The 14,271-nt window shown below is 31.1% G+C and overlaps 2 protein-coding genes across 2 annotated transcripts; both read right to left on the minus strand.

Annotated features, from left to right (window-relative positions):
• Positions 1 to 581: 581 nt before the first annotated feature.
• On the minus strand, positions 582 to 4,075 carry LOC126674974 (putative calcium-transporting ATPase 13, plasma membrane-type). Its single transcript, XM_050369536.2, has one exon. The coding sequence runs from the start codon at positions 3,859 to 3,861 to the stop codon at positions 808 to 810; it is 3,054 nt and encodes a 1,017-aa protein (XP_050225493.1). The 5' UTR covers positions 3,862 to 4,075; the 3' UTR covers positions 582 to 807.
• An 8,550-nt stretch (positions 4,076 to 12,625) lies between these two features.
• On the minus strand, positions 12,626 to 13,701 carry LOC126674200 (calmodulin-like protein 8). Its single transcript, XM_050368611.2, has 4 exons — positions 13,487 to 13,701; positions 13,123 to 13,280; positions 12,928 to 13,008; positions 12,626 to 12,840 (listed from the first exon to the last, which is right to left on the minus strand). Exons 1-4 carry the CDS (start codon positions 13,563 to 13,565, stop codon positions 12,706 to 12,708), a joined length of 453 nt encoding a protein of 150 aa, XP_050224568.1. The 5' UTR covers positions 13,566 to 13,701; the 3' UTR covers positions 12,626 to 12,705.
• Between the last annotated feature and the right edge of the window lie 570 nt (positions 13,702 to 14,271).

Below are 14,271 nucleotides of genomic sequence, written 5' to 3' on the forward strand. Positions count from 1 at the left end.
TGGTACAAACTGGATCAGAACGACTAGTTCAGTTCGGTCATGAAATATATGAAATTTTTGGCTCGGTGAGATTCGGTTCAAACCAAATGCACACTCCTAGTGATCACCTGAAGTAAATGTATTTGCAATTATATTAACATGGTTTTCAATTTAGTGGTTAGTGCACCATTAATACTATTTAGTTAACCTCGCCATTCAAGAACACTCAAGAGTCTTATGAGAGTATGTATGATGATGATTTCAGTTCACTTATTTTCTTGACAAGTCTAACTTAAATGATGTAATATTTGAACCTGTAATAACAAGGTTGAAGCAGCAAGTTGACATATTTTTTAGTTAAAATCTGATGATCCTTCTATTTCATACTTGTTAATGAGTTCTGGCATGTTTTTAAAGCAACTTTAAAACCTTTGATGGTCGCAGGTTTCTGATATATTTTTAAGCAACATAATTTTGTCTGGTTTGGTTTTGATGTATTGCTTGCTTTGTTCAGAAGAAATAAGGTGTGCAGCTATAAATATCAGCAATATGTAATTGTAAATCTTGCAGTATACTATGCTCTGGAGACAGGGTTCTCTTTTAATTTTTGTACCTTTGTTTATCTGCATTATTCAAGAAGTGAAACAACAAAAGATGAAAACTAAATAAGCCTTCCAGTTCATAATGTAGAATATTTACATACTCCAAATATTAATTCCTACAAGAAACCGCAAAAAGTACTAATGCATTGAAGGAAAAACCTAATCTTTTTTATTTAAAGGCTATTTATGTACTCATATGAACTCTGATCCTTTCCTATGCATTTTCCTAATCCAGGAGTTCCTTGCTTTGAAGATCTTTACGGGAAACTGGAATGCACTTCACAATACAACCGATTGGCCAAGATACAGCTGCAATGCCGATGCAAGCTCCCCATTGCCCCCAGTTCAGCCTCTCGGTACTGGCGAAGTGCTTTAGAAGCTCCACCATCACCACTTGCAGGATTATGGTAATTCCGATTATTGCTAAGAACAACTTGCTCTTATGTATCCCTTCAAATATGTTCCTCTTCTCTAGCTTCCTTGCATTGAACTCATTAAAAACTTGGCAGAGAACAAATGTGTTGAAAATGATTGTGTTCTTGACCCTTTCATCTACACCAAAGATTGCTTTACCTTTAAACTGTAAAATAAGTAAGATGGCTACCTGATACAAGGCCTGAGGAATAAGGTTCCTCCACATGATGTTGGTGATAAGCGGCTCAGATCGACCTGCAGGTTTCTTCCTCATGAGGTCATTAGTGGGCAGCTCAGTGGCCAATGCCAAGGCTCCCATGGTGTCCATAATGAGGTTCACCCAAAGTAGCTGCACTGCAGTTAGGGGGACTTTACCGGAGGAAATAGCTGCAACGAAGTTGATGGTGAGGGCAGCAATATTGACGGTGAGCTGAAACTGAATGAACTTCTGAATGTTGTTGTACACACATCTCCCCCACCTCAATACCGTCACCACCGACGTGAAATTGTCGTCCAATATGACGATGTCTGAACTCTCTTTCGCCACCTCTGTCCCTTGAATTCCCATCGAAAGCCCGATGTCTGCTTCCTTAAGAGCAGGAGCATCATTCGTGCCATCTCCAGTGACAGCTACCACATGCCCTTTCTCCTTCAAACACTGTACCATCAGAAGCTTGTCGAACGGGGAAGATCTTGCCATTACTTGGATTTTATCTATGCGTGCCATTCGCTCTTCAGGTGAGTAATTTCTGAATTCAACACCTTCTACTACTGCTTTGTTGTCGATATCGTCTTTTGAGTTAAGAATTCCGCATTCAAGAGCTATAGCTCTTGCTGTATGTTGATTGTCACCAGTGATCATTTTAACATTCACTCCCGCGTTTCTGCATGATTCGACAGCTGCTCTAACCCCCGGTCTACATGGGTCCTTCAATCCCACAAGCCCCAAGAAGGTAAATCCAGTTTCTTCAAGCATTTCAGAGCCATATCCGTTTTCTGCTGCATCCTTTCTGTGAGCAAATGCAATGCATCGCAGGCTTTTGGCGGCCATGCTATTAATTATCGCCGTAAATTGAACTCTGTCTTCCTCATTCATGTTTACTAGCTCTCCACTTCTCACATAATAAGTGGAGCACATTGCTAATATCATCTCTGCAGCTCCCTTCCAGTGTGTATGAATTGTATCTTCATTGTTTCTCTTCATCATCACGCCGCTCCTTTTTTTGTCCGAGTTGAACGTTTCTACATTTATTATATCACACTTTCTCTTCGTCTCGTAGATATTCATCTCCAAATCGAGTGCAGCCCAAGAGAGTATCGCCTTTTCGGTTGGACTACCAGAGATCTCAGGGGTCGTTGTCATCGATTGAGGTTTGTTGAGAATGGCTGTTGTATTTAAAGCTACACCTTCTTCCAATAGCAAACTAATGTTGTGTTCTATTTCATTTTGAATTAGGTCTTTCCCAAGCCAAAACTCCGTAACCTTCATCTGATTTAAAGTGAGAGTTCCTGTTTTATCCGTGCAGATTACTGTAGCTGATCCCATTGTTTCACATGCAGAGAGTTTACGCACCAACGCGTTATCATTCATCATTTTCTTCATCGAGTAAGCAAGAGTTAAAGTTACAGCCAGAGGCAGACCTTCCGGAATTGCTACCACCACAATAGTCACCGCGGCTGCAAAAAATTCCACAAGTGAGTTCAGCACACTATTGACCTTTGTCTTACTTCCATTATATTCTCGATGTCCATATTCATCCCTAGTGTTTCCTGTGAAGTAGCGGATTGTCAAAACAGCAAAAACCAGTACAGCCACTGCCAATCCAGCTTTGCCGATATAAGAAGTCAGTTTGTTGAGGCGTTCCTGCAATGGCGTCTGCTCATCCAAATTGCGGGTAATAGAACTCATCATCTCACCCCAAGCTGTATTCATGCCAACAGACGTAACAAGCATGGATCCGAAGCCATCTGTCACCTTTGTACCAGAGAGTAAGAATGGATTGATGGTGCTATTTACCTCAACATGGTCGCTTTCACCGGTCATACTAGATTCGTCTATCTTCAAAGAATAGCCATCCAAGAACAATCCATCAGCCGGTATTTGATCCCCAATCTTCAAAGCTACCACATCACCCACCACAACGTCGAAAATAGAAATACTCCGGAGCCTCCCGTCTCTCACTACTTGCACCTTTATGTCGCTGCTCTCATCGGAAAGCTTTACGAATTGCCTGGATTGCTTAAAGTTGCTCACGGCTGAGACGGCAATAACGAGAAAGATGGCAACAACAATACTTCCACCGTCATACCACCCGTCTTTGAAGCCATGTTGCTTAATACCAAAGCCTAGTGACAGAATAGCACACACCAGAAGAATAATAATGGCCGTGTCCTTGAAAGCCTCGATGACGAAGCTGAAAAAGCTTTTAGTAGGCGGCTTTGTGTACCGGTTTGCACCAAAAACATCTTTTCGGTGTGCAAGATCAGCTCCGCTGCCGTTGATGCCTTCTTTTGCATCACATTGAAGAATGGCCGCAACTTGCATTGTTCCTCCCAGCTGGTTCAACGATTCATATAACTTATCTTTCACCATCTGACTCAGTAATTTCTGATCAATGTCGATCAAGGTCGAAACACAATCTACCTGTCTCGGTGTATCTTCGATCATCTCGATGGCAACGTATGAAAGAGACCGCAAAAGCCTGGTTTGCTCATCAAGAATCTTCTTGGACAAGGAAACAAGAGTTCTCGTAAAAGAGATTGCCATGAAAGCCATCCGCCATCGTCGTTGATGGCGTTTGGCTACGTAAACATTTTCCGGATCAAGATCCGGTGTCCGGATTGGTTTTCGCGCTCTAAAAGCCATGATCACAACAGATTTTAATCAAAAGAGTGAGAATTTTCTGAAAAAACAAATAATATTTTACGTATTAGGGTTTGTTAGGGTTTGTTATATATATATATAAGAAAACAGTAGCAATGACACTTGAGGAGATGAAGAAAATACAGTGTAGCTTCCATGAAATTACTTAGTAGTTTCGTATAGTAAAGAGAGTCGTTACGGTTTCTTCATCTGGTAATTAATCAGAGGTAGTTGATGAGTATCAGAAAAGATAATTACTGATAATATTAGCAATTAAGTTAGTTCCTTTCTTTAAGGCTTATTATTCGTTTTAATCCATCTTTCTTTTACCTTATCCTAGAATATGTGTCGCTCATCGATTTGGTCGTGTAGGTGAGCAAGACATTTTTCTTTTAAATTAGTTGAGAAATTCTAAAATCCGGTTGAGTCGAAATATTGTCAAATTCAAGTTCGAACTTCAAATTTTGAAACTTGAAATTCAATTAGTTCTCGAGCAAATTATACATTCACGGAGCGAATTCGAGAATGTAAAAAAAAGTGAAATATTCTAATTTGATTATTTATAAACAAATTTAAAATAATTTTCAACAAATAAAATTATGAAAATTTGTTGTTTAAAAATTTATCGTTTTAAAATAAAATTAAGAATAAATTAGTAAATTATTTTTAATTCATTTAATATGGCTAGTTTCTCAAGTTGAGTAATATTAGATACTTAAATTCATTTATAAAATTAACTTGACTAGCTTGAGATTGAATTCGATTCGATTGATTAACTTAATTTTGGATTTTGTTTATTTAAACTCGAATCGCCCGCAAATTATTTTCATTCGATTATATTCCCTACTTAGTTCTTTCATTGTATAAATTAGTCCATTAATTAATTTATTTCTTTTTTTGTAAGAATGCCATGTTTATGCATGGGAAATCTTCCCTTTGTTCTGATAAGAAAAAACAAAGTAATTACTGGTTAAGTAGTCGTGAATTTTATGTTTATCTTTGCGGTTAAGCAAGTAAAATCTATTTTGGATAATGATAGTAATATAAAGTCTTTAATTAAGCATAACCGATTCATTAAAATTCTTAAATAAGTTCTCAACCAACTGAACTGGGGAAGCTGCATTGCACCAGCTACATACCTTCCTTGATTAACATCATATTAAAATTTATTTATTCATGGTTAATTATTTAACACTAATTTATGTGATTTGGTGTATGATAGGTAAAAATATTTTCTTTTGTTGCTTTTCTACATTGACTCTCCATGCAAAAAGGAGAAATAATTTAAAAATAACATTTATCCGGTAATTAATTAGAAAAGATGTGGTATAACCCACAAATATGTACCACCTATAATTTCTTTTTATATGTCAAATTTCTTTGTTCAATTGTATTGCTCGAAAATTGAATTTTATCATTTCACTCGTTTGTTGCCACGTAAGGCGGTACAATAAAACAAAAGTTTTTTTTTTTTTGATAAAAAAAAATTCAATAACATTACTGAATTGAATAACATTTATGTGATTTGGTGTATTAGGTAAATATATTTTCCATAATTAATTTTCTTTAGTAACTCTCCATGCAAAAGGAGAAAGAAATTGAAAATATTTGGAGTCAGTCGTTTAAAATAAACAAGGACCAAGACGAGCTATACATCTTTTATTGTGATATGTAATCCATGTATATGTCATTTGATTTACTTTTATGACATCATCCAAGTGACGCCAATTTTCATATGTATATGTTTTAGCTTTAACGATTATTTGCTTTTAAAATTTTAGTGATTTAATACATACATTTTGTCCACAAACTTAAGTCACTATATTTGCCGAAAAGATAGGAAAATTATAGCCATTTGAATGATTCGGTACAAAGTTGACGGGTGAACTGATTCTTATCTCATTAAAATACTTCACCTTTAGCATTTGTAGCGATTTAAATATGTTCGAAACATGTCATGCCACATCTCAACTTTTCAAAACTTTGCATTATATATCCCGTTGCTGTTCTCCTAGGATGCACGGAAACCTTATGTAGAGTGAGTTTCCCCATTTCGGAAAGATTTCCGTTTTGGAAACTCTCAGAAACTCTACGGAAACGTTTCGGACCCGTTTCCATAAATACTAAAAGTTGGAAACTCATTTCCTAAAAAGAAACCCGTTTCCTATATATAAAAAAAATTCTTAAATAGTTAAAAAAACTCTAAAAAAAGTTACCTATAAATAAAAGAACCTAATCAATTACTCATGAAATTTATTGATATGTTATATTTGTTAGATATTCAAATAATTTATCTTATTAGTTGTTATAATAGTTTACTTATATGAAAATACATTTTTATAAATAAAATTTAATTTTATATATATATATATATATATATATATATATATATATATATATTTATTTATATATATTACATAATTTTATAACTTTTAATATTTATAAATATACCCCTATATTTTTACTATTTACACGTTTCCCCCACGTTTCCGTTTCCTATATTTTGAAAAAATCTGTTTCGTCGTTTCCGTTTCCATTTCCGTGCAACTTAGCTGTTCTCTAACTGTTAGAAGCATATGTGGTAGATAGGATTAAGTTACGAGTTGCTAAATTTAAAATGATGTGTTTAAATCGTTATAAGCTCAAAAGCTTATAATTTAATATGTAAATAAAAATAAGGTTGAAAAGGTGGTGGTGTTGGCATTCAGTTGTTGCTCCATTTTGTCATATAGGCTTCGAACAACCAGACAACGGCAGTGGGCTACATAATATCAAATTTAGTAAGATTGAAATGTGGAATGTCACGGTTTAAATACTATTCTTCAATTGCTACAAACGTTAAATGTTGGGATTTTATATAGAGATAACCCTTTATAAAGTTATTTATATAAAAAGGTCTAATGTCTTAAAAACCCCCGACCTTTTAGCCCATTTTCAATCATACCCTGACGTTGAAAATTTGTCAATTTTACCCTATTTTACATTTTTGTGTTTCAATTGTACCCTGAAAAATTAAATTATCGTCTTTTTCGTTTGGAAATTTGTTAAAAACATTGTCCATGTCTAGCATATATTAATTGTACATTTTTAAAATTTATTTAAATTTAGTTAAATTAATTAAGAATTTAAGTTAGGGTTAATATGATTATGGGTTTTAGTTAGTTTTTAAAAATAAAGGACTTATTTGTACTTTTTTGAATAAAAAAGAATTTAATTTCATGTTTAAACTTAGTTAATTGAATGATTTCATCATTTAAGTTAAAAAAATTAACAAAAATTAAAAAATTGGGGTACAATTGAAAACGGAAAATTCAAAAGTGGGTAAAATTGACAAATTTTCAACGTCGGGGTGGAATTGAAAAAAAAATTAAAGGTGAGGGTTTTTTGAGTGATTAGGCCATATAAAAATCTAAATCTTTAGCTTTTTTTTTATGATTTAAGCACCTTATTAAAAGTGGCACCTTATATTCCATTTTTTATTTTTTATTTTTTGACATTTTACAGTCCAAATGGCGTATATAGTGTTGTTTCAGTCATTCAAAATGGTCAAAGCGACATCGTTTTTTGCAACAAAAAAACGCTTTAAACGTCACTAAAATAAAAGATGAAAAGTTGAAAAAAGTTGAAAAAGTTGGTTGTCTCATTTTGAATAATGTGTCTAAATCGTAAAAGACTTAAAAGGTGAAAATTCTTTATACAAATAATCCTAAAAGGAATCATTAGAGATGGTATCTCTTGAAGATTGGTTAATGAAGGATAAATTACACTTTATGCTTAAAAAGTTAAAATAATTACATCCATATTTGTTGATTTTTTAATCTATACTTATTAAACTAAAATAATTATAAAATATTTACTTAAATAAAATTAATTATAAAGATACTTACTTAAAATTTAGAGTTTAGAATCTAGTTTTTAGTATTTAAAATATAGGTTTTATGGAGGTGGTGGCCAGAGGTGGTCGATGGCTGGAGGTCAAGATGATTAGATGACCAATGATTTTTGACGGGAACCGTTGTGGTACAAAGCCTAGTGGTCGGTCGTGGGGAGCTTTAGCTGCCGGTGGGAGCAATGGGAGCTAGTGGTTGTCGATTGGAAAGGTGAGGCCGGTGGTCGAAGTTTAGGATTTAAGGTTTTAAGCTTAACATTTATATAAAAAGTTTTACACTTTAAGTTTTGTATAATTATTTTGGTCAAACAAATATTTATAAAAAATCAAACCATTACTTTTACTATTTTTTACTTTTATAGTATTTAGAGGGTTTTTAAAAATAAATAAGAGAAAATAAGAAAAAATAATTGCAAACATATGAATTAATTTGCTTAGGAAATATTTGTTTGACCAACAAAATTATAAAGATATTTTAAAAAATAAAAATATTTGCAAAAATACTTAGAACATAAATCAACTGAAACCAACTCTAAACCAACCTAAATCAACCATAAACGAATTCAAACGGACTCTAAACTCTAACTTCAAGACACCACCCACCACCACTACCCCCTCCATCTGCCGCCTCCGACCACCACTCCCATTAGCGGTCGTAAATGGAAATCATAGGTCACTGCTCTCCATCGTCGGCCACCATCATCCACCGCTCCCTAATGATGATCCCTAGCCGAAGCACCCGGCTATCATCCATCGCTTCTCCATTGCTGGCCATCGACAGGCCCCACCTCCGGTCTCCGACTACCTATGGCAATTGTGGATGACTACCAGCCACGTTAAACCCTAAAATCTAAACTTAAAATCCTAAAAACTAAATCCAAATTTATGATATTAAACTAGCCCGTAAGCTGGCTCCCTTAAAAAACCATTCTAAAATTATAGAAAGGATACTAAAATTTAAATCATTAAAAAACAGTCACTAATTTATTGAATTATTTCGTAGAGAGGTCACTGTATTAAAAGGTTATTAAATTTATTGCAAATTTCAAAACGAGTACTGAGTTACACCCTTTTGTTAAAAAATATACTGAATTATACACCTTTTTATAATTATGGCAATGTCACGTAGGAAAAAACGCAAAAACTTTACTGCGTTTTGCCTTGAGTGACATCCCAAGAAATAATTCGATAATTTAATGACTGTTTTTTGACGATTTAAGTTTTAGTATCCTTTTTGTAATATGAAATAACTCAGTGGTGTAGAGAATTTAATATCCTCCAAATCTAAATAAGTATTTTCAAAAAAAATCCTTTTGGTCAAATAAATAATGTCCAAAAAAAATCAACTAAGTATAATGCAATTATTTTCTTTTTTTTAAGTGTAGGGTCTAAATTCCTCTTTATTAAAGAGGAATTTACACAAAAGACTCCTTTTTAAACTTATTTGTTCTCAATATCTCAATTTTAAAAATTTATTTTTTTGCTCTATTTTTTTATTGTTTTTAGTTGTACACTCAATTAACAAAATAATTTATTTGCATTTTTACTCTCCTTCTTTTAAAGCACATCTCATTTTTTTCTCTTTCTTTTTTCTCTTTCCTCCTCTCCTCTTTCTTCTTTATTCTCTGCAACTTTTTTTCTCTCTCTTCTTTTTTTCTTTCCTCCTCCTTCTCTTTCTTCTTTTTCTTCTTCCTCTTTTTCTTTTTTCTGCAATTGTTTTCTTTTTTCTTTTTTTTTTCATCTTTTTTTTTCTTCTTTTTCTCTTTTCCACATTATATAGATGAACTCCAAGATAAAAAAATTTAAATAAAAAATCAATAAAAAAATTTCACTTAGATGAGAAAGTTTGTAATTGTGAAAGAGTTTTAAAGATAATATGATGAGTGATATATGAGAAACTTCTTCTTTTTCTTTTTTCTACGTTGTTTTAAATTATTGTAGTATCGTTTTCTGGAATTTTTTTCAACTTTTTTTTAAAAAATCGTCATTTTCTTCATTAATAATATTTTGACCTGGTTTTCAAACATTTTTAATTAATTTTAGAAATCGTTTGAAACTGTTCTTCTGAAACTGTTTGAAACTGTTATTTTTTAGATTGTTTGAAAGTGTTTTTTAGAAACTGTTTTAGACTGTTTGAGACCTTTATAAACAGTTTGAAACTGTTAATTTGAAACAGTTATTTTTGAAACTGTTTGAAAGTGTTTTTAGAAACCGTTTTAAACTTTTTGAAACCTTTGTAAATTGTTTGAAACATTTTTAAATTGTTTGAAATTGTTTTTAGATAAAGGTTGCAAATTGTGTTTAATGAAATTGTTTGAAACTTTTGTAAACTGTTTGAAACTTTTGTAAACTGTTTGAAATCTTTGTAAACTGTTTGAAGCTGTTTTTTTTTTGAAACTGTTTGAAATGCTTGTAAACTGTTTGAAACCATTGTATAATTTTTATTAAATGCTAATAAATATGTCTTTTAAAAATTGTTTGAAACTACATTTGAAACTGTGTTTGAAACTGTTTTTATTAGATTTTTAATGAGAACAAATAAATTAAAAATTTACAGTTTTCTTTATTTTTTGAGAAAATTATGATCGTTGGAATTGAATTTCAAGTGAAATTTGAAGCGATTTGATTACAAATTAAAAAGTCGAGCGGATTCGGAACTAGATTTGAAACTAGCAATAAATCGCAGAAATTAATTTTTTGAAATGTTATAGCTGAAGATTAGAATTGATTTGTTAATTTTTTTTGAGAATAAACTGAAAAAGAAAAAGAAGAAGAAGTTTGTTAGAAAGGAAAATACATAGAGTAGAATTTAGATATAAAAACTAAATGAACAGAGTAAAAAAGTAATTGATGGACACGCTAGAGTACAACAATAAACTTTAAAACAGATTACGAATTGCAAATATTTTGCCTAATTAAGCATTTGCCTAATTTTCCCTTTATTAAAGCCTTTTATGAAATGACCTAAATCTGCAATGACAGGGCCAAGATAATACCAGGCCCAAATCCATAGATGGATCTCTATTACTCCAGACTTAAATCCATTTACAAAGAAGGAGCAATATTTAGGACTAGTATAGTGATATGTTATCAAATTTGATCAAAAATGGGAAATCATTTTTTTAATGTACTGCTAAATCTAATTGCTAAAACATGGAAGAACTCAAACAAATAATTAAAATGACAAAATAATTATTATTAGTCATCCTAAAATATAATAATCCACAAAAAACTCCTTAAATTTGACTTGAATTGTCAAAATTAATTTGGGGTTCTTCTTGAAATTAGCAAGAAATTCCATGAAAATGATTCCAAAAACTGTCAATTCCCCCCTTTCTCCACGGCTAACTCACATGCCCTGACAACTCGATTCAGTCCATATATATTAATTTATTGGTAATTTGATCCCTAAGTCTCAAAAAAATTCAATTATAATCCTCACTTTGTTTGAATATGATGTACTCTAATTGAAAATGCCAATTTGCAATGTTCAATTTGAACAAGTCAAAACGTTGATTCTTTTTATTTCTAGTACTTTAACATTTCCAACTTAATTGTAACTTAATGTGAGGCACATTTGAAATACTAATTTATTATATAATCATCAAGTCTTTGCAAGTATATATTCAACTCTCAGCTAAAAGCTATATTATATAGAACATTCCTATAGCTATGGCTGAGGAAACATCGGTTCATATTATAATGAAAATTAAATTAAAGGATTTTTTATAAAAATATCTAGAAAAATATATTTGCAAATTTAACCTCAAAATTATAATTTGAAAGTCCTAACCTAACGCATCTTTTGCTTTACTTTTTAACTCTTGAACATTAGTTTTCTACTCCAAATTCTATTAGAGAGTGTTTTTAAAAATAGTTACAAATAGTTCTGATCAGTTTATAAAAATACAATTTGCAACCATTTTTAAAAACCGTTTCTCAAACAGTTTCTAAAATGGTATCAAATAGTTTCTAAAAATACAGTTAGCAACCGTTTCTAAAATAGTTTATGAAACAATTTCTAAAAAAAGTTAATAACGGTTTCAAATATTTTCTAAAAGATAAGTAAAATGGAGTACTTTTATTAATTTAGGGAATACGAAGAAAAATATTAAAAAAATAGCGTAAAAAGATAAATTTTTAAAACCGGAGATTTTTTTGCAAATAAAGTTTAAAAAAGGAATAATTTTACAAATTTCTTTAAATTAACCAAATTACTTTATTATTCTAATTGAATTTACTGAGTTATATATATATATATATATTAATCAAATTTGATTTAATCAAATTAATTAAAATCTTTTTTAAAAAATTGAACCAACTAAATTAGCTGATTATTTAGCTAAATCGATAAAAATATAAAATAACTAAAAGATAAAAAAATATTAGCTAATTTGGTTTACCGAATTTTAAACCTATTAATTGTAAACGAACCAAAAACATTTGTTCGCCGAACCGATCTTAAAACTATTAAATGTATCAAGTTGTTCACGTGTAATGAGTAATACTTGTTTCTTATCAGATCATCAGAATTGCTTTTCGGATTGATATCTTACTGCTACAGCTGTTTCGATTATCTCTTAACGAAGTTCTATATAATTTTCAAAAAAGGAAAATTCGTCAACCAAACTTAATCGAAAGTAAATTGGATTAACCGATCATTTGCTCTTCCCTATCCATCCGTTCAATTTTTTTTTGACATTTTCTATATATGTAAATATTTCTTAAGGATTTAAATCTAACACTCCTCTAGAAATATAGAATTTAGAGATAATATATGATTTCTTTTTATTATATTTTTGCAGAAACGACGACGAACTTAACTTCATCAGCTCCTCTTGAATAAATATATACATATTAATAATAAATGTATATCAGTATATGAATGAAACATATGGTTATTAAAATTTAAAACCAATAGCAACGATAATTAATCTCGAATATGATCAATTAGCTAACTAACAATTAAGCATCATTCTAACAAATTCTTCATAATTAACAAGACCATCTCCGTCCAAATCTGCCTCTCTAATCATCTGTTCTACCTCTTCATCCGTCAACTTTTCTCCTAGGTTTATCATTACGTGCCTCAACTGTTAATTAACAGAGTCTCTAATTAGAATCAATAAACAAAATCAAAAGAATTAATCCATTAATTAATGATAAATTATGAAATTAACCTCATTAGGTGAAATGTATCCATCTTGGTCCTTATCAAAAACTTTGAATGCTTCTTTAAGTTCCTCTTCTGCTTCACTTTCCTATAAATTAATTAACCCGTCCAAATAATTTGATTAAGGCAACATTACTGAATAGCTCCATAATTATTAATTTAAACTCTACTCAATCAAAATATATAGTTATTTAACAATTACCTTCATTTTTATTGCCATAAGATTCAAAAACTCCCCAAATTCTATAGTTCCGTTACCATCAACGTCAACTTCACTGATCATGCATTGTAATTCTTCATCTGTTGGATTTTGATCAAGTGATCTGATCGCCGTTGCCAGCTCATCAAACGTAATTCGACCTGGCCATCGTAAACATGTCGGTTTTCAAAAAACGCTTCTAAAACTCAAAATAAATAAATTTATAACCTTTCTTGAAAAACATATTATTTCATTTTTTTTTTCATTTCAGCATTTCCGTTTCCCTCGACAATCATTTCGAAGAAAACGAAAAAAAAACTGATCATATCAAATAAATCGAGAAATGAAGAATAAGAAGAATTTATACCATCACCATCTTTGTCAAGTAGACAAAAAGCTTCCTGAAACTCAGAAATTTGCTCTTCAGACAAGACATGATCTCCCATGTTTAATAATTTTAATTCAATTCAAAATACCTTCAGACAGCTGATGATAATAGATTAAATTACACTCTGTTTTATTTCTGTTTTAGCTCACTTTTATAAGCACATTCTCAAAAAGAGTGGGTACTTGTTTTTAATTTTTAATATTTGGCTCTGTTTAAATAGAATTGTATATTTTTCCTTGAATTATTTTTTATTCAATGATGATATAGACAACTAAATAGTCAAATTAATACGTATCAAATTAAAACTGTATGAATATATTTTGTGATATTCAAAATTTTCTGGACGATGAGTTTCCAATTTTTCAAAGTTTATTTCGTCAAAGATTTAAAGTCTTGTACGGGCAAGAATTCAGCATTGAAATATTGAAGTAAATTAGGGTCTAGTTATTTGCTGACGAAAGACTAAATTTTGATTATGATTTATGTAAAATGTAAAAATTAGTTTCATATTTTTTTATTTGTAACCGACCACCAAATTAATAAATTAATTGACATATGCTACATATTATTGATCACCTATTAATAAAATCAGCCTTGATAAAGACCACAATAAAATAAAAATGTGAAAATTTAGACTTTAATCTCATGCTTAAAAAAGTATTTTATAAACCCCAAGATGCTTTCCTGACTTAAGTGAGGTCGCGGGTTCGAACCTTACTCATGTATTCATCTGTTTAAAATTTGGGGTCAGAATTTTCTCTCAT

The sequence above is a fragment of the Mercurialis annua genome, linkage group LG3 (genome assembly GCF_937616625.2).
Source record: "Mercurialis annua linkage group LG3, ddMerAnnu1.2, whole genome shotgun sequence".
Lineage (NCBI taxonomy): Eukaryota > Viridiplantae > Streptophyta > Magnoliopsida > Malpighiales > Euphorbiaceae > Mercurialis > Mercurialis annua.

Bases quoted from the DNA above. Each gene is read 5' to 3' on its own strand.
- LOC126674200 (XM_050368611.2), bottom strand. From the start codon at position 13,565: ATGGGAGATCATGTCTTGTCTGAAGAGCAAATTTCTGAGTTTCAGGAA. The intron at 13,281-13,486 runs GTATAAATTCTT...TACGATGGCCAG, and splicing joins ACTTGACAAAGATGGTGATG to GTCGAATTACGTTTGATGAG. The intron at 13,009-13,122 runs GTAATTGTTAAA...ATTAATTTATAG, and splicing joins TTATGGCAATAAAAATGAAG to GAAAGTGAAGCAGAAGAGGA.
- LOC126674974 (XM_050369536.2), bottom strand. From the start codon at position 3,861: ATGGCTTTTAGAGCGCGAAAACCAATCCGGACACCGGATCTTGATCCG.